Source organism: Crocodylus siamensis, chromosome 3, assembly GCF_052110815.1.
Source record: "Crocodylus siamensis isolate JL-2025a chromosome 3, ASM5211081v1, whole genome shotgun sequence".
NCBI classification, from domain to species: Eukaryota; Metazoa; Chordata; order Crocodylia; family Crocodylidae; genus Crocodylus; species Crocodylus siamensis.
In genome coordinates this window covers 34,434,326-34,460,773 of record NC_143397.1, presented here as the reverse complement: position 1 = coordinate 34,460,773, position 26,448 = coordinate 34,434,326, and the positions used below count along the sequence as shown (strand labels likewise).

The 26,448-nt window shown below is 44.0% G+C and overlaps 1 protein-coding gene across 9 annotated transcripts; it reads right to left on the bottom strand.

The window, feature by feature from the left end:
• On the bottom strand, positions 1–25,741 carry GCNT4 (glucosaminyl (N-acetyl) transferase 4). Of its 9 annotated transcripts, XM_090038089.1 has the most exons (5): positions 25,250–25,416; positions 21,926–21,989; positions 20,288–20,513; positions 13,592–13,829; positions 1–3,271 (listed from the first exon to the last, which is right to left on the bottom strand). In XM_090038089.1, the coding sequence occupies exon 5, from the start codon at positions 3,268–3,270 to the stop codon at positions 1,903–1,905; it is 1,368 nt and encodes a 455-aa protein (XP_089894215.1). In that variant the 5' UTR covers position 3,271; positions 13,592–13,829; positions 20,288–20,513; positions 21,926–21,989; positions 25,250–25,416; the 3' UTR covers positions 1–1,902. The 9 variants fall into 9 exon arrangements, 8 of the variants coding, with proteins under 8 accessions (XP_089894215.1, XP_089894216.1, XP_089894214.1 ...); XM_090038090.1 differs by lacking the exons at positions 21,926–21,989; positions 25,250–25,416 and adding an exon at positions 25,516–25,545; XM_090038088.1 differs by lacking the exon at positions 21,926–21,989.
• Positions 25,742–26,448: the final 707 nt, after the last annotated feature.

Here is a 26,448-nt window from a genome sequence, read left to right as displayed (position 1 = left end):
TTAAAAAAAATCCCTGTTTATTTGCAAAACACAACATCAAGGAAAGACCTGATTTGTGCATTTCAAAGAGTTCACAAATAGTTTTGATAGAAAGCAGATAGTGCAGATTATCATTTTAACCACAATATACTTTTCATTCATTGATCTCAAGGTGCTTTACAAGAGGAGTTGACCATCACTTTTACCATTTGATAAATAGGTCTGTTGAATCAGAAGTTAAATGGCTTGTCTGAGGCCACAAAGCAATTTAGTGTTAGATTTGGAAACAGTGCCCAGGACTCCTGACTCTCCAATCACATTATGAAGCCACTAGAGACTAGCCCACAGCTGCCCCAAAGTACTTAAGATGAGACTGAAATCCTCACTGAAACTATAAACATACTTAACGCCATCCTTTTACAAAATACTTTTCCCTGAATATTGGGGAACTTGGGTAGTCCTGTTCCTATTCTCTAAATGGAACAAGAAGACAGGATCTATTATTGCAGCAATTTGTATGCTGATAAACACAAAAGCCTAGATCCTCAAAGACATCATTAGGAATAGGAGTCAGGTGCCTAAATACCTGTGGGCATCTGGGCCAAAAGCCATGCTTATGTTGGGCACTGTTAATGAAGAACACAAGGCTTGGTGGGTAGCATATCCAGACCCCACAGGACTCCCTCTGTGAAAGGGGATGACAGGGTTAGTGCTATCAGCATAGGACACCCCTACATCATGTCTCCTGGCCTCCCATGTAGAAAGCACAGCTAAGACAAAGGGAACAGCTAGGGCTTCTCATGCCCCTTGATTCCTGGCTGCCACAATAACCCAAGGTGGCAGTGACCTGGTCCAGGATCAGAGCAGCTCAGAGACATTGCAAAGTCACCTCTGCATAGGCTACTCTTGAGCTGTGGTGGAAGTTCCTCAGCTCCAGATCTGGTTCTGGGGTCACGGATTCTTTTTATTACATCGTAATATAACACAAAACTGCCAAATGCCAATTTGAATATTACATGCGATACCTACCGTACCTACATATATTTAGCACACCAGCTCAAAAGAGTGTCTCATTGAACTACATGGCCTGGATTTTGCAGTAGGATGCTTCTAGTTGAAGAGATGGGAACAGAATGAGAACAAAACATTTACTGGCACTGCTTTTTGTTTTATGCTCTGAAGGAAGGCGAGTGCATACAAGCCTCAAAGAATTTGTATTCCTGCCTCTATCAACCATCACAACATTTACAGAAATGGAAAAAAAGACAAAAGCACATTAGCAGAGAGGAAACCAAAAATACAGAGATAGACAGATGCACAAGAGAATGGGTGGTAAGGTACCAAGATCCCTCTTTTTTATATTCTCCAAACACATTCACGTTCCAAAGATCCTTGGTATCTGCCACTGATGGGGAACTATGGGCTTGCGGTACCAAGCCCCATGGGTCAACAGTTCAGCATGATTTCATTTTTGTTCTGGAGCTGGGCATTTCATTCCCATTTCTTAAGCTAGCAAACACTGAGGTCTTCCTTCCTCTGTTTCAAGAATTAAAAAGGGGAGGGGGAGAAGCTTGTGGCAAAAGAGTCTGGAATTTTCATAAGAATTATACAGGCAAACTTGATCTAAAGCATTCAATTGCCACAGATGGTATTACATCCCCTTAGTATCTGATCTTTATAAAGATCACCTTGAAATTTACAATGGACAGAGTGTTATTATGGCATATTATAAATTGATTCTTCAGAGACATAACATATAATAATTTAACAGCTGGGACATGGCTTTCCATAACCTTGCACTTTGTGCAGTCGATTTCCCCCCAGGCAGTGTGAGCATTCTCACTGGGGCTAGCATCTGTACAAGGTCAAGGTGGTAGGCGCTCCAGGCCCAGGTCGCTTTTGACTGTAGAGTGCCCCACACTGCTATTGTGGGACTTCTGCAGAACTTCTGTGTATGAAGGAATCTTCAGAAGACAAATCAACCCAATCTTTCTGTTGTTCTGCCAGTTTTTCTGCCAAGCATTTTATTAAAACAGGGTCCACTTTGGAGTCAAATTTATTGGCAAACCAATGTCCAGAATTTAGAAGCCATCTTAACTCTGCAGCTCCATAGATGCACACACTGCGAAGGTGGGTACCAGTACACGGAGGATACAAATGGTCTTCAAGATAGTTCCATTTCACCAGCCGAGTCTTGCTTTGGAGGTCTGTTATATCCTGAGCAGACCTTGAAATTTCTCCAGGAATTCCAGGTATACGTACAACAGTGGCCCAGAAATGTTCATCTGGAGAATAAGTGTCCTTTGACCACTCAAAAAAATCTTTAACCAGAGAATTCTCAAAGGTAAATTGGATAAGTGCTCGACTTAACACAAAATAGGCACTGCCTACAAAAACCTCAATATTAGGAGGTGGAGGATCCTTAGAAATGTTAGTTTTTACAGGTATCTGCATGTATTCATAAGGCACTTTATGAAGTTCATGATGATAAATAAATCGTTCCTTTTTGCTGCTACTTGGCTTTGTGGTTTCAAGCATATTTGCTCCATTGAGTTTCCTCAATTCAGAGACCAACTGAAAATTTGATCTCAGAGGAAAGTCTTGACCACACAAATTAATAACATACTTCCATGGAACTGAAGATATCATTAAGTCAGACAAACAATTAAAATCTGCTTGGAGCCTAGAAATGTGTGCATATTCTACTGTTTCCAATTTTGATGCTATGAAAATGTTGGGGAAGCACTTAGCTAGATTGTCCATAGCAGATTTGAAATTATCAGATGACTTTTGGTCATAATGAATACAGTAAACATTTTGATGACTGTATATTGTATGTATGAGCCTTTCAACCATTACTGCTTCTTTGTGAACAACCAAAGAATAAGCTAATGGGAAATTTTCCTCCTCAGGTGAAACAGGCTTTAGGTAGTATCCTCTTAGAGTGCGATATACCTGACAGTCACTGGTTATTGCTATAATATCTTCGTCTTCTAAATCAATTATTTCTTTTTTTCTTACCTCTAAACTCTTGCCAATTTCATTGGGTTCTTGTTCATATATAGAAGAACAGTTTATTTTATATTGGATGCTGTTCCTGAGATAGGAATACCTGTTTCTAACATAAGATGAAGTGCTTAAGAAGTGTTCAACTAAATAAATGCCTTTGTGTGGAAATAAGAGCTTTTCAACATTCAGGAGTTTCATCAGTGCAAGGAGCCATCCCATTAGAAACAGAACTAAGATCTTCAGCCTCGTGGGATATTTGCAGGAACACTTACGCCTCTTCATTCTGTAGGAAGATAATAGTATCATAGTATTTTCATCATGAAAGGAGGACATTAAACACAAAGCACACTGATCCAGCTACAACTTAAAAACAATCATATCAGGACAGGGTATTATAAATGCTTTAATGTTTTCTTATATTTAAAACACAACTGTTAGTAACAACGTAATTTGTTGCTAAATAGTTCATTCATGGGCAGATGTTAATTAAACGCCAACTTTTGCCACCCTAATTTGTACGAAGTAATTCCTTCCTCTGAATTAGCCCAGGGAAGGCAATGATGTGTTTTGCACAGTAAGATACTATTCAGCCCAAGAAATGGTGTCAGGATCACACTGCTCATTTTCTAGCCCTCTGTCATTTCCATCTACCACTTGTGGTGCATCAGTCCCTGCTATTGCAGAAGGGCAAATTTCATCTCTCTCTCTTGGCAGAGCAGACAGAGGGCATTCATTTAGCTTCTTAGCTAAAATCCCATTGAATTAAAAAGGAGCAGAATTGGATCTCTCCATTAGTTTTTCTTCAGGCCCCTCAGTTAACAGTGAATTTAAAGTATTACTTTATACTGCGTTAGCAGTACTTAAAAGTATTACTAAAAATGTTCTACACTGAGAATACTGAAGGTGAGTAGGTGTTTTGAAAACTGGAGTGTGGTGCCAGAGCAGGGAAGGCATCTTGCTATAACCCCAGAGGCATACATTTGAACCCTGAGTCACTCATGCCAAAGACTGGCCCTAATCAACTCCACTGTAAATTGTTCCTGGATCATTTGGGTGTGGAGTTAACAGCACTGCTGCTAGTCACGTTAATTCCCTTTTTGCCCTTGACTAGAGAAACTGGTATGCCAGTTCTCCGGGTTGTAAGAGTGAAAATAATGTCTGACTTACTTTAAAAATCAGACAAACATTCTCATTGCTTGCAGGCTGACCCATGCTGGTGTTACCAGAGAGAAGGAGAAGGGAAGGAGTATCCCCTCCCATTACATCCTATACAGGGGTCAGCCAAACTTGAAGTGTAAAAGCAGCTCCTGGCTGGTACTGCTAACTGCTTCAAAATGAGTGGTGTTAAGATGGGGCAATGGACTTGCCAACTATAGAGGGAACGCAGTGCACAGCATACTCCTTTGAAGAGATATAGTAGTAGGCAATAATACTGTGCCTTTCCTATTTCCTCCATCCCTCTCTGGATGATGCAGTTCTGGCCTCTTGCTGCAGAGACACAGTTGAGGTCTCTGTTGTGCAATAGTGTATTCAATATCAGCTCTCCATAACAGCTTTCAAACTGGAGCTTTACTGCAATGAAAGAAAAGCACAATGATCCTTTTTTCCCCATACGTCCCTGCTTTTATCAGCAGGGTGTGAAGAACATCATGGCTATTACTGGATCAAAAGGAGAGCAAACCCTGCATCCAGGTGCAGCTTTAGTTGGAACAGTATTTTCCCTCTTAATAGAACTACTCATGAATAGAACAGCCTTCAACATACTCTTTCTGAAAGGAGGTTTCTTTAGTAGTGTGTGGCTGTGTGTTTAGCAGCAATGGAAAAAACTGGCCAGCTTTGCTAGCTTATGTTTATGTGTCTTATTGAGACTAAAAGTTTGAAAATGCAGTCAGCAAAGGATACACATGGAAACATCAGGGGTGCCACGCCTTTGGCAACTGTACAGAAGTAGTATTATCCATTTACATTTTAAGAGACTGCTGTAAGACCACGATAAGACTACCTTTGGAACAAGCTGACAGTTGCAATATAACTTCACAGTCATCTGGAATGAAAGCTGATGATTCTTCTGAATAAACTGTTTGGCTTCTGGAGAATGACAGACAGCCACTGTAGCTGTCTCTATACCGCCTATTTCCAGCCCTCCTTCAGTTAGGAGTCAACTAGAGGATGGAGGCTGGGAAACATACATGACACAGAATCATATAAACTGGGCTGGAAGGAAAGTCAGGGGGGTCATATAGTCCAATATCCTTCTCAAAGCAGGAGCATCCCTATCTAAAGCACCCCAATCAATTTTGTCCAGCCTTTGCTTTAAAATGTCCAATGATGGAGCTTCCATAAGTTAAGTTAGTGGTGCTCAACCTTTTGGCCTCAAGGGCAAGAAGAATGGTATGGGACCAGCTCATGAGCCAGATCAGATACCATTCACTGGGATCGGGCCCTGGGGCCCCACAATACCTTGAATGTCAGGATCAGGCCCTGGGGCCCTGCACCACATCCACCTGGTCCTGCACACTGGAATTGGGCCCTGTACTGCCCTGCATGCTCCATCTAGTGCACAGAGCCATATCCATGGGAAGCCCCACAGGCCAGATGGCGAGGCACTGGGGGCTGGATCTGGCCTGCAGGCTACGGGTTGAGCACCCCTATTCCAGGTTAACTTCCCATGTCTTGCATGGCAACACTCCTGGTAAAACATCACAGTATACTATTGCTGTTATGTTTTTGTTTGTTTTTAGCCAACAATATCACACAGCTGACTCATAATCAGCTTATGGTCACTATAACCCCCACATCCTTTTTTGCAGTACACAGTCTAGCAAGTCATTACAATTTGTATTTGTGTACTTGTTTCGTCCTAAGTGCAGTACTTGGCATCTGTCCTTACTTCCTGGATTTCATCCTATTTATTTTAAGCCTTTTTTGAATCTGGATCCTATCCTCCAAAGTGGAACTCCAGTCTTTCCTTGTATGTCTCAACCCTGACCGTGCCTTAAAAACAAATGTTTGGGTAATACCATCTCCCAGACACTGAGCTATTGACTATTGTTCAAGTATAATTAGCCAACCAGTTATACACTGGTTTTCTGCCATTCACAGAACCCATCACCTTGTCAGACAATGAAATCAGGTTAGTGTGGACCAAAGCTACAAGTTCTGCTACACACCTATCACCTCAATCAAAGCTGTATTCAAAGATATCATAAGCATCATAAAAAGGTCCATATTAGGGTTGGCACTAACAATGTCTACGAATATTGAAGCATTCTCAGCCATTAAACAAGAAATTATTGCCCAACTGTATGCCGATAGGGACTGCCAAGTACTATGACTTCGAGAAACACACTGAGGGACAAATGATAACTGCCCCCAGATATCAGGGATGCAGTTTGTCATTTAGATACTGCATGAACAATATGGCAGTGAAATCTTCATTAAACCTCACCTCATCATCAACACAACAGTTATGACGGATGATAATACTGATAAGATACAATACCTGTGGAATTTATCACATCAGTCTACAAACCACTGAAAAAACCTTTAACTAGATAAGTCCATCAAACCTTAGCCATCATAAAAATCACCTGTGATTTTAATAGCCATAGTGTCAACTGGGGATACAATATAACCAGTGAAGATGGGGAACGGGTTGAAGCATGAGCAGAAGCATATCAATTGAGCCTCATCCATGATCCAATGCTTCCCAATTATTTTAATTGAAGACACTGAAAAAAGAGCTACCAGATAAACAACACACCATTCAAAATCAAAAGAAAAAAGACAACCAGGAGGTTCATGGCTTTGGGACACATTTTACCACAGCTGAATTAACAACTGCAATAAATACTCTTAGAGCAAAGCTGCTGGCTTTGACTATATTTGTACAGAATAAATAAAATGCTTCTGATCAAGGACAAGGGTCCAACAGGGTCAGCAAGCATATATTTTAGCACTCCTAAAAATTGGTGAAAGATCCCTCAGATCCAAAGAACGTCAAACCTACATCTTTACTATTTCATCTTTTCAGAATCTATGTATGCCTTATCTTAAATCATCTGCTTCTGGTTGTTGAAGAACACTTAACCCCCAAGCAAGCTGGTTTCCACCCAGGAAAATCATGCAGTAGTCTAGTATTACACATCCTGAAGCACACTGAAAATTACTCCAAAAAAGGAATGGTCACTAGTGCGGTATTCATAGACTTGTCAGCAGCTTACAACACTTTCCAGCACTGGAAGTTGCTTGCAAAACTATATATGACAAAAGATTACTATTATAAATAACATGATTCTTGCTAAAAAATTGAAGTTGAATCATGCAAGAAGTGGAGCCAATGGTGAAAACAAAGGAATAGCCTACCTGAAGGAAGTGTACTTGCACCCATACTATTTGACATCTATGCCAATGATCAATCAATTCACCCAGGCATGAGAAGTTTTATTTATGCAGATGATTTGTGTACCACCACCCAAATTAAGCATCAGTGCTCAATGGGTTGTCGGACCATTACACCTAAGATCAACTACATGTCAACCCAAATAAAACCCAAGTTAGTCTCCTCCACCTTCAGAACTAAGATATTAATAGGCAACTCAACTCAATGTGGAATGGAATAACTTCACCAACTGCCCAAACCCTGTCTAGTTGGGAGTGACATTAGACCCAAATGCTCTTGTATGAGCTACATGTAGGAGAGATGAAGTTTACAGTTCATTCCCAGAATAACATATTAAAGAAGCTCATCAACTCTAAATGGGAGGCCAACCCAACAACATTATAAACTACTGTGTTTGCACATTGTTATTCAGCAGTTGAACACACATGCCTAGTTTGGGAAAGATCGGTGCATACAAAGAAGCTAGATACTGCTGGACAAGAGTTGCAGGTGCATTTCTGGATGTGTTAAACCAGCAAATGTCAATAATCTCTATCTACTTGACAGAATTATCCCACCAGACATCAAGTGAGCAGTAGCAAGCAAAACAGAACATACCCAGCAGACTGAAGGCAAGATGCACTCACTACATGGCCACATTGAGGCTCCTAAGAAAATAAAATCATAGAAATGTCCTCTCTCCTATGTAGTCACTGGATAAAAAGCCAACAACCCCATGAATAAAAAGGTAGCAATCATGACTAGGAAGGATGACCCAGGAGGGAGTTAAGAAAATTACCAAATCCCTGCCTGCGCAAACCTTGACTGGCCAATATGGAAAAGCTTGAACCGCCTCCAAACAGGGGTCAGTAACACTAAAGTTAACATGCAACTGTGGGGATACTTCAACAATGCGAAGTCCATGTGTGAACGTGATGGAAACTTTCAGACTACAGAACATCTGCTGGCCTGCTGATTTATAAGGGAACCATGCACCAATGAGGACCTCACTAAGACTACAGATCAAGCCTATTTCTGGACCCAAATTTGAACATGGCAACAGGATATGAGAAGAAGAATCACATTAGCTAAACATAACTATATTGGCTGTTACTTGCCACCCTTTAATCCTCTAGGTCAGTGGTATTCAACCTTTCTGGCATGTATCAGATGAGTGAGGCATAGCCAGTCCATAGGATGGATCTAGTGTGTGGGGCCAGGTCCATGGGCTACATCCAGTGTACAGACTGACCCCACATGCAAGATCCAACCCTACCTACTGGGTCTGGTTGTGGACCACCCCCACACGCCACCCCAATCCAGCATATAGGGACATGTCATCCAGCCTGTGGGGCTCTCCATAGGTCCAGAAATTTGGTAACTGGGGAGCAGTGACAATGTTAATATTTACAGGTGCACTGATACATTGGTCCAATATCAGATCAGCACCGATATAAAGAAAATTGACTACATTGGAAATTGGCTTTTTTTTGCCTGATGTGGCCAATAATGTGGCCAATAAATACCTTATGCATTCATGCAGCCACAGCATGCACGGAGCCAGGAGCACAGCCCAGCAGCTTAGAGAGCTGCATCCAGCTGGTAAGTTGGAAAATCTGTTGTGGTGGAAGGGGAGGGGGAAGGGAAGGGAAGGGGCATGGGGGTGCAGATCAAGGCCCCTGTGGCAAGGGAGGGAATGGGAATGGGGCTGGGGCAGGGTGGGGCACAGGACAGAGCTGTGGCTCATTGGCGGGGGTGGGGGGGGAGACGGTTCCCGGCACTGTGTGCACCTTGGGAGGACATGGGGGGCATGTGCCCCCAGATCTGCACAGGTTGGGGTGGGTGCTGCTGCGGGCTGGGGCCAGGGCTGCACCAGGCTCTTCTCAGCAGGGGCTGGGCCAGGTGGTGGTTGCACTGGGAGAGGGCTACAGGGTCTGCAGCTACCCCAAAATTCACTGTAGCCCCCCCAAGTCCCATCAGAGTGCCACTGCCGCCCACCCTAAGCGCAGCCCAGCCCAGCCCAGCCCCTGCTGGGAAGACCTTGGTGCAGCCCCTGGCCCCAGACCACCCCACCCAACCTGCAGATCCAGGGGGGCACAAGCTCCCTCCCTCAGGGTACATGTAGCAGTGGGAGCCACACCCCATACCTCCAGGATGGCTCATCCCACACCTTCCCCCCTGCCCCGCCCTGGCTGGGCAGCACCTGCCCCAGCCCCTGCTTCACTCCATCTCTCACAGCAGGGGCCTAGATCTGCCCCCCTCCCCTCCTCTAATGCCCCTTCCACCACAGACTAACCAGCCAGAAGCTGTCATGTTGAATATCAGAAATAGGATCTGCATCAGCCAATACCTCAAAAATTGGCTATTGGTATCAGCCCAGAAAATCTCTATTGGTGCACCCCCTATTCACAAGGCTTACACAGCCATGGCAATTAACACTGCTGCTGCTTCCCTGATGTCAAATTCCTGGATTCATGGGAAGCGCCACAGGCCAGGTGACTCAGCTCTACAAGCCAGATCCAGCCCATGGACCTAACTTTGAGTACCACTGCTCTAGGTGCTTAGAAATGGAATCCTTGCTGATTATGGAAAATAATCTTTTGGACTGACCATCTGTAATAACCCGGGCACTCCTTGATCTTTTGTTTTAAGAATGACCACCATATTGGCCCTTCTTCTTGTCATCTGGGATCTCACATGACTTCCATGAACTCTCAAAGATAATAGCCAATGAGCGGGCAATTTCTTCAGCCAATTCTTTGCATAGTCTAGGACGAATCTCATTCACACCTGCTAATTTAGAAACATCCAGTTTGTCTAAGTAATCTCTAACTTGTTCTTCCCCTACTCCAATCTAATAATCTCCTATCCTATCCTTGCTGTACCTGTGCTTATCATCTAACCATCTACCTTTTCTTGTGAACACTCTTGAAGAGTGCTTCAACACTATCTGCTTTAGATTGTCTTCCCCATTCAGGAAGGGGCCTATGCTTTCCTTGGTCTTCCTCTTATTTCTAACATACTTACAGAATGCTCCTACACTCATGTTAAGTAACATGGCTGTTTTCATTTTTCATGAGATTCATTTTTAAGTGTCACATCAGTCTCACAGGGCTTCCTTGGTTGCATTCTCCAGGCATGCTGCACTTGCTTAAGTCAAAAGAATCCTGTGAGCCTCAACTGATAAATGGTTCCAAGAGCATGAGTAACACTAGTAGAGCAGGGGAAGCCTGGCCAGACTTATTTGCAAGATTTAGTCCTTGCTAAGAATTGACAGCCTTTTTTTCTTTGACTTCATGAACAAGCCCAAGACTTATTAATAACAAAACAGAGAAACCAGAACTCTCTGTCTCCAGTGGCTCTGTTAAGCAGAGCCAGGACTTGCTTTACCTTGTGTTCAAGCTCTCCTCCACACAAAGTCTAAGACAAAGCTTTTCTTTTGCCCACCAAGTTCCTTCCTTTCTTCAACCTGCTTCAGGACAGAAGACTTCCTAGAGAAAGTGCTGCAGACCCATTCCTCCTTAACAGAATGTAAGAGGGCCTGTCACACATTATGACATGGTTCCTGCTACCCTAACCTAGCCTGTCTACCTGCCCAAGGGCCAATACGCTCACTCCTCAAAAGGAGCCTCAATCCAAGACCAGTACATCTGACCCAAGATTTTCCTAGATGCTCAGAAACAATGAGCAACTAGTGCTTCTCTCAAGTGAACTAACCAAAGTCTTTTTCCTCCTGCCCTGGCAGGGAGTCGGACTTGAAGATCTATAAGGTCCCTTCTGACCCTACTTCTATGATGATGAGGAAACTCACTCAAAATCTTTGGTTCTAGCCAATCGCCTTCAAACAGCAAACCTCTTGTTCCCAAGCAAACTAATAGACTACCTAGGGATATGCCAATGCCATGCTCATCCAATTTATGCTAATATCCCAGATGTGACCATCTGAATTCATGCCCGTACACAGGAGAGAAATCATTTTAATGGCACTGATGGTGAATCTCCTGCTGTAAACAGATAATGGGGAGACATCCATTCACATCCTCCTGAATGTGTCTGTAATATTCAGTACAGATGATGTCAACACAGAGCTGGATCCAGGTGGCAGGATCCAAGGTTATACGCTCAAGTGATTTAAGTCCTTCATGGGGAAGAGGGTGGCAAGGGACGAGAGACATCCAAGAATAGTAATGGAAACTCTGCCTCTATCACTCAACCCTGCTCTTATAGAGTCCCTCAGGATCAATTCTTTCTCCAGTCCTGTGCCATATCTAAATGTAGCCACTAGGTAAACCTGGAAAATTATATGGACTCAATTGTCAGCAACAGTGTTTTACTTGTGGTAGGTTAGGGTGTTATGTCTTGTGGATTTGTCAGGGTTAGCTGTGTAGTTTTGCTAATAGGTTAGTCAATAGATTTTTATAGGATGGTTTGGATGGGAATGATTCTGCCTCATACAGAAAGTTAAGGCTAGATGACCTCTGGAGGTCCCTTCCAGCCCTACTTCTCTATGATCTATGAACACACAGATATCACACAGTTCCATTGATCCTTCTCCTAAGACTGCCACCAAGGTGATTTGGTGCTGCCCATGCAAGGATGTTAGGTCCAAAGGAGGTTATGCCTGAAAGGCAGAGAAAAGCACTTTGAAGAACTTGCAGCCAAGATTAAATCTTCTTTGAATGATGGTATGCACTCACAACAGGTCAACTCAGTAGGTAGGGCCACTACACTCACATTAGTAGCTAATCATTCCCAGATAATGATTTATACCACTTTGACTAGAAGAAACTATATCATCTACTAAGGTGGTACAATGGCCTCTGATATACATGCCTTTGTCTTCTCACATGGACTACAGGAGTGCTGTGTGTCTGAGCTCGATATCATCTACCCTTTATGAAACTCCAGCTAGAACAGAACATTGCAGTACATCAAAACAACAGTAAATCAAACCTTTTCCCTGCTCTCTTGGCTTCCTATAGAACTCTTAATTTAGTCCAAGGCCTCATTCTCAAGGCACTCAATGGCCCAGGCACAGCATATCTATAGGATAAAGCTTTTAGCTAAAGACTATGGTCAACATTTTGATTCCTCAAGCATAATAGAGCTCTCTGCCTCAGAAGTAAATCTTGTCTCTGCAGGGGACAGGGCTTCCTTAAGGATGGTAAAATGAATTTCCACAGGGCGTAAGGACCATCACCACCTTCTGCTCCAAGTACAAGGGGTATTTCTATTACTGCCTGCCCTTCATAAACAGCAATATGCACATTTAAAATAAATAATCCAACTGAAACACAATACTCCATTGCCCCTACAAGTCTCTCTGCAGCAAGAGGATGAGAGAGAGAGAGAGAGAGAGAGAGTGAACCACATATGACAGATGTCAGTTATGTCACCTACTGGGAAGTGCTCAGACATTACAGTAATTTAGACTGTAAAAAACCTATGAAGAGTAGAAATTCTCCATCTGTTTATCTAATGCAAACTCTGGCTGCTATTAAAAACTTATTCTAGATGTTTACATTTTCCCTCTAGTTGAGAACAATTTCCCATAGATGCTATTGTGTGTGCAGGGCCAAAGTTTCTTTTTCTTATGTAGTATTCCTATAGGAGGAAGAGAGGAAAGACATTACTATCCTGCCTGCTTAATGAAGACTCAGTTGTTTGGGTCCTGCAAAGTTTACCTACAAGGCACTCTAGAGGCTTATTGCATCTTGTATCCTTCACTATTCTTCACAGGCTGTTCAGCTTCTAAATTAAGGTTGTCTAAGTTAGAGAGGAGACTTGCTAACAGTAGGCAAAGTAATGCCTGGTTCTGAGAATATAAATTGGGTGTTCCTATTTGCCTTTCCCCACAATACAAAAACAAGTTTCATTCAAAGAACCTGATTAGCCTCAACTATCAGATTGCCTAAGGGAAACACTTCTTACACAAGATTGTCTCATAAGGTATCACAGAGGCCAGGAGTTCAAGATTCAAAAAACGATTAGACGTTTACCTAGGTAATGACATCTACCTGACTCACCAGGACTATTTTACTAAGATTAACAAAGCAATAAAGTGTTGAAACCCCACTGAGAGATACAATGTCTCTCACCCAGAGTACTAACTTACTGGCTGGTCAAAACAAAGAAAAAGCACAGCACAATGTCAACAGAAATCTGTCCTTGGGGTTCTCTTGAAGAGTGCTAAATGAAAGCATAAACAAAACAAAAACTCACCTGAATCACAGTTCTTCAAATATAGCACAATGTGCCCAATTCAGTCAGCTGCGCAAACTTCTCCAAGTATGTTTTTGTGGTGGTCACACAGGTTACGTCAGGGAAATGATCCTCCATGATCTTTCAAAGAGATTCTCTGCACTCTAATCTCTCCCTTCTGCTCAGAGTCAGTATCAGAGCACCATCCTCCCTCCTCTTTCCACCGTGGAAGACCCTTCCTTGATCCAGAGCTCTGCTGCTGCAAGGAGTTTAGAGAGTGAAGGCTATATAAATTCATCATCCCTTTTAGCAACCTGAGCCTACAGTCATTTTTCCTATGACTGCCCTCCTTGCTAGCAAACCACTACCTTCTGACCCTTTCCTTTAAATGAGGCTTTAAATGAAATTATGTGTGTAACAATGGGTAAGATTTTTAAAGGTTAAGAACCAGAAGGAGGGCATTTCCCCATTATCCAGCAGGGAGGCATAGTTCCTTTGTGTAGATTCCTCCCAGGTCTATATAGATCTCACCTGATCCACACATCCTAGGGGACAGCCCCCCTTCTTCTAAGAGGTGCTCAGCACTAGCCCTTAACAGACCTAGTTGACTTCTCTCCTTCCACATCTGAAGAGTGTGAATAATTATGTTAATAGCTGTGTTTGCATTTTTGCTTCCTCAAGTTGCCATTTGCAAGAGCTACCAGACTTATTGACATCATAGTACAAATTCTATAGAATAATCAAATTCAGGGCAATGTTTTGTATGACACATGCATATCTGCATCTTATCAGAGCTGTCTAAAGGCCAGGGTGTCCAATTTGTGGCTCTCAAGGCACTAAACCATAGCTCTTGGAGAAGACTGTTTCTCTGAAAATGTGAAATGAGAAAAATGTGTATTTGTCTAGAAATTCACAGGTGTGTTCCCAGAGTTGCTGTAATTTCTAAATGGAAGCGATTGATTCAATCCTGTCCCCCAACATTTCCTGGTACCTTGAAATGTTTCCCCTGAAGCAAGGATATCACTAGGATGTAGTAGGGCTCTAATCAGTTATTGTCCTTCCTGTGCTGCTCCTGAGTGAAAAGACTGGCCCAAGGAAGATTTCCGCAAGTATAGGCAGAGGTTTCTTGACCTCTTTGAAAGGCTATGTTCTGACACCAGGCTGGAAAGATTGGACACCAATGAAATAAAGAATATTTATATGGAAAAGTGAGGGCTTTCACTTTTCAGACCACAAACAGTATTTGAGGTCCTTCCAAATACAAATTAAGAAAAGCTGATATGCACTGGGAGAAGGGGAGCCAAATTATGCAACTGGGTTTCACAGGTTTAACTGAAAGTGAATTGAATGCAGCATGTCTAACTGAAAGCTATGAAGTCCAAGAGTTCATCTGTAGCTCACAGACATGAACTGCAGTCATTCTGTCTGACAGCAAATCTTAAGAATGCAGAGCCAATGGTTTGGGAAAAAAAGGCAAAATAAATATAGGATGTAGGTAGCCCTGGAAAGAGTTAGACAGGAAGAGACAGGTATACTGCTAACATCAGGTACAGTCCATTCATGGAAAATCTACAGCCAATATCTTGACTTCTGGAGGCTAATGAAGGTCCCGCTCCCAGAGTAACTGTTTTTTTCCATACACTGGCAATTCTGAAAAAACTGAAAGAAAACTTTGGTACAGGTCACATGGAACAAAACCTTCCATGTTATACTCATGCTTCTTTAAAGGATTTTTTTATTTCTATAAAACCAAAGGAAACTGCCAAATAACTCATTTGAGTAGAAAATAATGTTTTTTAAAAGTGTCCAAACCAACTGTTCTAGATGTGTGTGTTTTAACAAAACAATTTGGGAAGCCCAAAATGATTTTGAGAAAAAATATAGTGTTACTGAATTTTTCAGTGTTCAGGTGGAAACATTTTGCTAAGTTTGCCATTTTATACTCTTTTTTTTTTTAAACAGTGAGAGTTATCCAGATGAACAATTTCTGCTTAAAATTCCCCTGGCCATTTTAATTGGATACACCATTTTTATCACATTTGTCCTAAATCATGGCCTATTTTTGCTGTACATTGCAACTCTTCTGTATTATATTCCTGTAATAGCCAATGTTGGGTAAGAACTGATCCAAATAAAGTTGAACCAACCTATATAAAATTCAAAGTTTTCTCTCATTTGACAGGGGAAAACAAAAGCAAGGGAAGCCAGCTTTTAACTAACATAATGTGTACATACATATTTAATCGGTTTAACTACATCAGTGAAACACTGAACCATTAACCTGCTGCTCCTGGTATACACTTGGTATACAGAAGTCATGGTTGAGACTCAAGCTTGAAATTCTTGAGGTTGGCTAAAGATCCAATTCAGAGGACTCAACACTGTAAGCATCTTGCAGCACTACTCAAAAACAGAAGGGCTTTGCATCAATAATATAGCAGCTATCACAGCTCCACTCAGGGCTGTGCTACTAGAAAGAGTTAAACTGAGCTTCAAAAGAAACTAGACAAGTTTATGGATTTAAATAACTAAAGGAGAAGAGCAAATACTAGCTATTGGCTTGAGATGTGATGAGTTACTTTTTGAAGACTTGGACATAGTCATGATTTCATTTTACTGAAAGTAAACTTACAGTGACTTATGGAAAGTTTGGGTTGCTGAGAAAGCAATGTTTTACTACTGCCCTGACACTATGACTATTACTGCCCTGTACTCTGCAAATATACAAAGTAACTGCAAACCCCAGGCTCCTTGTGAAACTCCGAGGAGTGCTAATGACCTTGTCACATGCCAACAGGGCGTAGCTATCTTCACTTTATACAAGAACATGCTACTGCCTTCCACCTCTTCTTCGGCTTAACGCTCATTCTTATCTGCTTCCCACACAAGCAAGCACTTCCTCCTGATTCCTGAGATAGCAATGGGGAGAAGTAGGTCATATCAGAAGCACAGGCCAGAAGAGGAGGAGGAAGTGATGGTGATTGTTCTCAGCCAGAAAACAGCTATCAACTACAAATTTGTTCCTTCCTTCGATTAGTGAGCTATTCCTTTGAGAAGCCTTCCCTTCTCCTTGGCAGAGAACTCATATGTGGCTATTCAAAACTTTAGAAAAAAAAATCAGTTTCCCCAAATGGGAAATGGCTAGTTTCTGAAGTGTTGATTTAAAGTAAGAGCAAAACTATTCAATCTAATTTTTTAAGTAACCAGCTTTTTTGACATTTGGGTTGTACATTCAGGATGTTTAGTCATCATACCCAAAAGCCCACAAGGAGACAGTAACCAGAGAAAACACTTAGTGAAAGTCCAGGCAGGTTTGTTCTGATCCTGTCTGCTAACTTCTGGCGGGGGGTTGTTCACATCACATGGATTAGGAACCACCTGTGCAAAAGGAAAGGAGGCCCACGCACAGAATATTGGGAGCACCTGGGATCAGTGTTGAGGTGCAATGGTAGAGCAATGTAGGGAAGCTTGCAAAGCAACAGTTTGCAATATAAATAGAGCTAAATAATATAACCCTAATTTGTAAGAACAACATGACATATACATACACATTAATGCTCTAGCAATTGTTTTCTTGCCTTCCATCCTGCACAAACCAGAACTTGAATTCAGAGGGTGTAGAATGAGAAAAGCAAAATCCAGGAACTACCTCCTTCATGTACGATCTACATTACTTCTGGTTTACTGCATGTTTGTTACCAGCAGTGCGGAAGTCTCATTGCACTTGGCAGCTGTGCATATGGATGATGTAACTGGTTTTTTGGTGCCATGCCAGATTGACAGCTGGTTGCTGGAACTCCTATTTGAAATCCTCTCTATCTGCACATCCAGAGTAGTATTTTATTCAGAGTGGTTATTCTGGCCAGCAGGGAGCAGCTTGGACTGCTGGCTACTGCAGAAGCTTTAACTCTTGGAAAACCTGAGCCACTGGTAAGGCCAAAGTCTCCCCTCTCTGCTGTACCAGAAATGCATATGTCTCTCTTTTATGATATGAATGTGGTGCCATGCAGCTTTAACTTTGCCTTTGAAAAGTCAATGAATATATGAGACCCAACTGCCATGTCCATTGGGAAAGGAGGAGAAATTGACTGTGTGGGTTCTGTCTCAAAAGAAAAAACTGCCCCCTGCCAACACATCATTTTTCCTCCCATCTAGAAGCCCTTCTATGAATGAACTGGAAGAACTGGTGTGACGTGAGTCAACTGCCCCTTTTTCTGTGAAGAGATAGGGTCAGAAGTTGAGGAAAAAAGTAGACACTTGAACTGAATCTAACTGCAGCAATGACAATGGCAACAATTTGTTTAGAAAATGCCTAGCACACTTTGCTACTATTACAATCTAATTATGTAATGCAAATCTATTTATCTTTTAAAATGTAAACAACTATGCCTAATCCCCCCAGGAAAGAAAAAGTACCTTTCTTACTTTTTTCCCCTGTTTTAACCTTGAGTTGCTCAGTACAAACCTACTCCCCAAACAGTGCAAACTTGGTCAGGATTGGGTTTTTTTCTTTCTGCTCCATGTAAGTCAAGCTATTTGATAGGACTTGGGGAGATGAGAATATGTTCATAGGAAGGACTGGAGGGAAGGAGTTGGTGATATGGTTTTCCATTTTTCTCTTTAATTGGTTGATGGAGGGAACTGAAACTGAGAGAAGCTTTTATGTCTACTTGATAATGCAATGCTGCTGCTGGTGGAATCAATTTATTTGCATGTTAATATTTGCTGCAGCTGGGTTGCTATTGTCATTGAAAGTTTAATGTAATAGTTCCATAGGAGTATTATTAATGGTGCTAAATCTAAATCAATAATTACTGTATTTACTTGCATCTAAGACAAGATTTTTCCCCAAAGCACCGTGGAAGAAAAAAACCCTTATCTTGGATTCAAGTACTTCTGGTGTTGGCCCTGGCCTTAGAGCCATAGCTGGAGCTGAGCCACCACTGGGTCCAAGCCAGGTTGACTCCTGAAGTGGGGGGAGCTTACAGCAGGGGAAGCACAAGGGAAACTGTGCAGTAGGCATGGGCATTGAATGGGGGAGACCATGCAACCTGCCCTCTGTCCTACTGCCTGCCCTCCCTATAGTCGGAAGCCCACTGCATCCCACCCCCAATTAACTTCAGCTCCTGCTGTGGTCCTAACTGACTTGGTCCAGCACTGCCAGTGCTCCTTCTGCCTGAATGACTTAGTCTATAAGATGCAAGCTCGTCCTGGTTTCTGCCTGACTTCAGACTAGCGGAGCCAGCTACCTCTGTCTCTGTCACTAAAGACAGTACCATATCTGACTTGCAATGCACATATTTATTTGCCTTTTCCAACATGTGCCCATATTTAACAGTTATACTTGTCTACATGTTCTTTAAAACTTGCAGACTGCTCTTTTCCAGCCATCTTACATACTTAAATGGCTTAAATTTCTATGCTTCTGACAATTTTAATGTTTTTATCTGTATAGCACCCCAGTAAAATAGGAAGGCAGTTTTATTCCCATTTTTTAGATGGAGGAACTGGAGCACAAAGAAACTTAAGTGACTTGTGCAAAATCAGCCAGGAAGTCTGTGGGAATGACTTTAGGTCTTCTGTGGTTATACTAACCACTGGGCATCTAAGTTCTCCAGCAAATTCAAGGAGCCCTGACTACCTGTTTGATCATTAGCTGCAATGCCCAAGATTCTACAGGTAATCCTTTTCCCTTTGTCCATCCTAAACCACTATGTTGTGCAAGGTGGGGGGTTCAGAACCCAGTAGGAGCAGGCAAATATGTCAAAGCCCTAAAGATAAGTGAAAAGCTAGTTAATGGGCAAAATTATCCACTCTCATTGATTAAAAATTAAGTATCTAAACCCATATTTGGACTCTTAATGAAACATAATCTGGCTTTCAAGCACCTCTGTCTTCTGTTGGCTTTGTCAAGAAATGGTAAAGTCATGAACAATGATTGGTAATTGGACCCCAAGCAAGACTTAAGTGAAGGAGTCAAGTATGAGATACCAGGCTAGTGCTCAGTACTAGAGGTCAGTAAAAATAGGATGCCTTGCCAAGGCTAATGAACCAGAGATGAGAAGCCAGAAAGCAAGTTAGAGTCAGAAGCCAGACTCAGGAGCAAAGAATCAGGGCAAATGTGGGGAAACAAGCTGATACATAGGATGGAAGCACATTGTGTTATGCAGCAGAGATCAGCTGCTAGGACAGTTGCTTAGGTGAGGAGCCAGAGCCAATCAAGCTGGCTGCGCAGTAGCCAGCTGGAACTCAGCTGGGTCAGGTAGCTTGTTCAGAGGTGGCACTGGGACTTAACGTTGCAGAATTCAAAACATCACAAAAGGTATGAATCAAGCCAATGTGGGAAGGTTAGTACATAAACCTGATACATGAATAAATGTAGTCAAAACTAACTATCTGCAGAGGGCATCAGAAAGAGAGGATGAAAGTTTTCTGCTAAGCAGAATGGGAAGCCGGGAAGGCTTGCACTGCACTTTATCAAAGCTGCAGTAAGTTTACTGTCAACGTAAAGCACCTCACATTATTATTGCCTGACTTCAGACTAATACAACTAAACACAGCTCTGCACATTACTACTGCATTCCTTATGGACTTCCTTGTCTGAACTATAGCTGAGGATGAGATCCCTTAAGTCAATTAATCCTCATGCATTAGAACCCTCACCACGCTAGGCTCTAATTGTTGAAATAGTAGCATTGCTTATGCATCTAGACCTACCTTTGGGAATCTGTCTCATCTTCTTTCCTCTGCAATGTGCTCTAGAATGTTTTGCTGGAGAAATGTCACAAAACTGTAATGGACTGACTGGTTGCATAAGGGCAGTTCTTCTCCTCATCCCCTTGGTGCCCACAATGCAGAGCTCCAAGAAGAAGTATCTACTTTAACTGTGTTTCAATCGAGTATGAAAGCATGCATATGTGAAGAGCAGAGGGAACATTCCTGCCTGCAATGATGAAAAAAGGATTAAAGATATTAATTAAAAAGTAAAGTAGACCTGGAAGTTTTGAGCAATAAGCCTATCTCCTTATTCTATTGACTTATATTTTGTTTGTAATTTAAATAGCTTTGTTTCAGGATTTCAGTGTAGAAAATCCTCTGCTATCCAATCTTGGCACAAGTAGTATGAAATTGCCTGCTCCCTTTAACTAGTAGCATCTTCTAAGTTAGTGAGGGACAACTTTATTTGGCAGGTGTGCCACAAATTAAGCCCCATGGCTTCCTCAAGTGCCACTCAGATTCCCTGTCCTTGCCTGATCTGCTGCTCTGCTTTCTGCTCCCTTCCTTGTGCTTCCCACCCAGTCTGCAGTTGTGCTTCCTGTCCATTCTGCTGTTGCAATGCCTGCCTTTCCCTGATTTGCCATGTGCCACAAAAACAAGTGGCACAAGAAGCCTCTGTACATGAGTTAATCACCCCTGTTCTAATGACCTAATTTTGACATCTACCCAGATTTTCTCTTGCTACGAGGAAAATGTTCAAAAAGAACATTTGGAATCTGAAAAATTATCTGAGCCTTATTGTTCAAATATGCTGTGTGATACTTAGCACAATAAGCTGGCTCATGATATGCAGTGTCACTCATTTTCTTGTTACCTTCCATAATCTATAACCATATCTACTCCTGGTGTTACTGAACTGGTGCACCACAATGTAGCAAACTTGAAAAACAACACTGGGCCCAAATCCCTTCTTTTCAAATGCACGTGTACAAAGCAGAGTAATTCACTTGCATGAAGTTCCACCAGTATGAAATTTAAGTCAGAAGAAAACTTGGCCTTTTTTACTTCAAATCAGTCCCTAGTACAAGCTAAGGCAGATTCTGCTCAGCTGTGCAGTTTTTAACATGTGGATTTTTATGTAAAAATGAAAACATTTCAACCTCAGAGGCATTGGCATGCCTAGTAAGGTAATGAAGCTTCTGCAAAGCCATACAAGATACAGTATATCCAACACAATGGAGTCCTGATTCAGGAGCAGGTCTCCTGTGTACAGTGAGGCTAAGCCTATTCTAAGTTAGCTGACTATCCCAGTTACTTACTTTTAATATCTATTTTTAGATGATAAATTCCTTGCAGCAAGGCTGGTCTTGGTATTTTTTTATATGGTGCCCAGCAGGTCATTGGTCAAATATTCAAAAGCATGTAACTTGCTTCAGAGCCTAATTCCCATTGCTTTCCAATCAGAATTAATTATTAAGTCACTCAAATATATATTATAAATATTCTCCACATATTTTTTTAAATAATCAGTGCTTAAAATTTTTCATCTCTAATTTCCGGTTCACTCTTTCTCCAAGGAAAAGAGGCTTAATTATGCTCCCAGATCAAAAGGAACCACTTTTTCTCTCCTCTTCTCACCTTCTAAAAGGTCAGGGATCCTCAAATGGGGAAGGGGTAGGCACATATCATCACACGACAGAATCTGCAAACCAGCCAACAAAGCTTGAAGTCAGATTAATTTTTCTGAAGTCCCTCTCTGTGGGTGCATCTACACATGCACTTTAGTGCACAGTAGCCTATTTTACTGTGCATTAAAGCATCATATAAAAAATGTGCTATTACGCTAATGTGCTATAAAATAGGCTACTGCACATTAAGCATCTCTTAAAAACCATGTACACTCATTACTGTGCATTAAGGCAGCCTAATACGCATTTGTTTAGTACCTCACATTGGAGGTACTAAATTTAACATGCATTAGGAAAAGCACCTTAATGTTTGTGTAGCAGTGCCCTGTGTTCTGGAATCCTCATTCATACAAGGCACCGGGAACCACTAACAAAGAAAGGCCAGAAACCATGGACACCTACACATGTGCAGCAAGGCTGCCCCAACATACTGTAATTACAGCACATTGGAGCAGACTTGATTAATCTACTGTGCTGGAGTGTGGGAATTACCATGCTCCAGCTGACTCCAGTGTCATATGCATCAGCATCCCTGCACGGAAAAATGGAGGCAGGGGCACTTTAACTAAAGCTTGTTCAATTAGCTTTAAAGTGCTGCCGCTACCATTTTTCAGTGCAGGACGCTGATACACGTGACGCTCCAGACACTTCAATCAGAGCAGGTCTCAGAGCCACTCTAATTAAAGGTCCCCCTCCCCACCTCTGGAGCATGTGTATAAATGTCCCATGGTTCCAGTAAAGCCACCACATTACCTAAAATTTTAGAGTTGCTTATGGACCAGAAGAGCAGGATGAGAGCTCAGGGCCAGTGCACAAAGAGCCTGAGCCCCAGATACCTTAGCATATCATCTGTTCTGCAGAAAGCCCAACTCCAGCCCCTGGATCAGTTTAGGAAGAATTCAGTGGACCAGATTCTCCACTGAGGTAAACTGTGGTAACTGGAATGAATTCAGTGGGAACTACCAATTTATGCAAGGTAAGGACCCACTGTATTGTGAGAAAGGTCTTAGTTCTCCTCCTTAAGACTCCACCCATTAACTTCTTTGTGGAATAGGTCATCATCAGGCCCACAGTACAGAAAGGAGCAGTTGCACTTATTAACTCTTCTTTTCAAGGGAATTTTTTCTGTTTAATAAACTGATACCTGACAGAAAACCCTTCTAGGAAAACTGTTCTTGAGTTTAACAAGAATCAACATCACTAGGCACTGCTATAGATGAAAAAATACCCTTTCACTGTTGGAGAGGTTCACTCTAATGGCAAGCCAATAAAAATAACCCAGGAAGGTAACTACTAACTAGTTAGTAACTATGTACTATGTAACTATGTACATAGTAACTGTAGCTCTTGTTACAAAACCACATGCAAAATTGCCATGATTAACAGGCCAGGGGCTGTAGCACCAGGGTACACAGACTGCAGGTCATAACACAGGTGTTGGCAGAATATCTAGAAAGTGAGGTGAATGACTCTATACAGCCATAATATCCTACTAGTAAAACTATTCACCAAGCATCTTCATTTTCTAAGCCATAAAATCCTCTCACGTTAATTAGAAAAAAGTGTCTGATACTCCTTTAGGAATCTCCAGCAATACACTACTGAAAACAGCATTGAATCTCCAACTCAGAGGAAAATTATTGCTATATTTCACTTATTAAGCAGGATAAAACCTAAAGCTTTGGATTCAGCAGTTCCTCTCCTCTTCCTTTATCCTGTGTGAGACAGGGGTAACTTCAGTTAAGTCAGTGTGATGAAAACAGGGGTAAAAGACTGGAATAAGCTGGGAAGAGCGATTTTAATTTGAATGGGAAGGATCTCCTTTCCTCTATGGATTCCTGGTTGCCTTTATTATACTAAATGACACTTGCTGGAGCTGAGGTACAGTGAAGAAGTAAAAGGCAAAGGCGTAATCCCATTCCCACAAACTACCCGAGGCAGCAGTGTGAGCACCTTCCCCAGATGAGCACCTACAGTGACAACCACCTCCATCTCCCGAAGTCCCAGGCCTGCCCCATGCAGCTGTCTATGGTGAACTCCTCTCTCTGGGGACCGTGTGCCTGTGGGTGCACAGGGGCCTAGGTGAGGAAGGAAGTGTGGTGGGTTGTCACCATACTTCTTCAGGCTCCTCCACATGAGCAGCTATAACGACAACCGCCTCCACCCGCCTGAGTCAGACCTGATGCAATGGAGCGCCTGCTTTGGGGGCCTTGTCCCCTTGTGGAGGACTGTTGTGGCAGCCTGACTCATGCTGCTCATGCCTCTCCCCACACCCACTTCCCTGTGGTGGAGGACAGGCAGGGTGTGAAAGGCAGGGCTAGCTGCAGTGCCCCATCTGGGGTCCCTGGGGGTCCGGGGGCTGTCCTGTGCGGCTGTCCGGTAACACAGCTGCCTGTGCTCCTCTCCCAGGACACGCGTGTGCCTGAGCAGGGAAGGAAGCAGGATGGGTGGCCCCCAAGCTTCTCCGGGCACCTTCTCCAGAGGGGCAGCTACAGTGCCGCAGGCAGGGCTGGGGCGGGTGGGTCTCTGCGCCTTGGGGGCACTTTTCTGAGTGCCCCTGCCCCGCTCGCACAAACTTTCCGCGCAGGGGAGGCGCCCCTGCCTCAGGCTCGCAGGCCCGCGGAGGCAGCTGGGCACAGCCCCGGCTCCTGTCCCGGGCCAGGAGTTTCCCAGCGCCAGCTCCCCCGCCCCGCTTCCCGGATCGCCCCGGCCCCGGCCCGCCCCGCCTCGCTCGTCCCTCCGCGGACCCCGGGGCCGCTCGCCGTGCAGGACCGCATGGCGCTGGGGCCCCGGGCACTTAGGGCGGCGGCGGCTTCGCGTGCCGGCGGGCGCGGGAGTAGTGCAAGCTGCTCCCTGCGCCGGGCGGGGGCCCGTGACGCGGTGGCGGCCGGGCGGGAGCGGCCCCGGCCGCCCACCTGCACCCCCGCGTGTCCCTGCGCCGCGCGGGGAGGCGGCCCCGTCCCTCTGACGCGGCGGCCGGGCCGACCGGGTGTCCGCTGCCCCAGGAGGCGCGGGACGGAGCAGGGGGCTCTTGCACCGGGGTAAGAGCGTGTGCCCGGGCGCGGGGGACCGAGCGGGCCCGTCCCGTCCCGCGAGCCGCGTCCCCCCCGCGCTGCAGCTGCCGCGGGGCTGCCTGCAGGGAAGGGCAGCGCCTCCCGCTTCTCTTCTTCCTCTTTCCCGGCTCTGAGCTGCGGCGGAGCTGCCCGCTCGCACGTAGGGGGGCTGGCATCTCCGCGCCCCGACCCCGCCTCTCCTCCCGCGACCCCCCGGTTACCTGCCCGGGAAGCGCACTGCAAAATGAAATGCACTTCAGTGCTGCGAGCCAGGGCGGCCGGATCCTGCCCGTGGGCCCGAGCCGGCACCGGGGCTGGCGCGGGGGGGCACCCCCGGCCACGTGGAGGGGGCGCGGGACAGCCCAGCCGCCAGCCGCCAGCCGCCGGGTGTGACTTGGCCCGGGAAAGGGGCGTGGTTACGGCTGGGATTGCAGGGGACGAGGCTGGGGTTGGGATTTGGCTGGGGCGGGTTCGTGTCCCAACTCACCACCATGGGCCAGACGCCGTGGCTCCGCGGCCCTGAGGCTGAACACCCCGATCTCAACTTGTAAAAGACCAGAATCCACCTGGATTCCTAGGTTGGGGATACAGCGTCGGCTCCCACTTCCTTCCCGTGTCCTTACTATTTATTCTTCCTTTTCAGGTGGCTGCTTGCTCTCCCACCTCGGCATGTTCTCTCACCTGCCCCTCCTGTCCCTTTTCCTTTCCTTGGGAATAAAAATAAAGCATCCCCCCTCTCCTCACCGTGCATCCTGTATTTTTGTCTCCTCTGAAGTCCACTTTCCTGTCCTTGTGATGTTTTTCCTTCAAACCGCTGGTTCTAACCTCCTCTCTTAGGATCAGATTTTTAATGGTGCTTAACTACTTATAGGTCTAAAGATGATGGTGGGCTCTAAGTTGGACTTCCATAGTCCTAAGCACTGTTGAAAATCGCACTAAATTCCCTTCAGCACCTTTAGGCACCCAAGTACCTTTGTACATCTGCCCTTTTCTCCCCTGCGTCTTGCTTGCTCTGTTCTGTTCTTGCTGGGTAAGATTCACTCCAGTGCAGAGCGTGAGAGCACCACTTCATTGAGTGCCTCTTCCCAGTGCCCTGCAATGGGGTGAATTTAACTGTTGTGGGTTTTTTTTAAATCTGATCCATTCTCTTCTCTCTTGCTTCCTTTCTCTATGAGGATCTGGAATATTAATATTGGATGGGATGCCAGATGATTTCTCTTCTTTGCATGCTATCTCCTGGCTCCTCTGCTCTGCATAGACTGAGATGTACATTAAACCAGAGCATAGGAGCACAGAAGTAATTTGCTATCTAAGAGTCAGACAGTTCCTAAGAGCAGAAGGGTTGGGAGGACTAACTGCTATTGCCTGTCTTCTGGGGCATAATGCACTACATTAGGTTTCCACTTGATTCAGGAAGGCT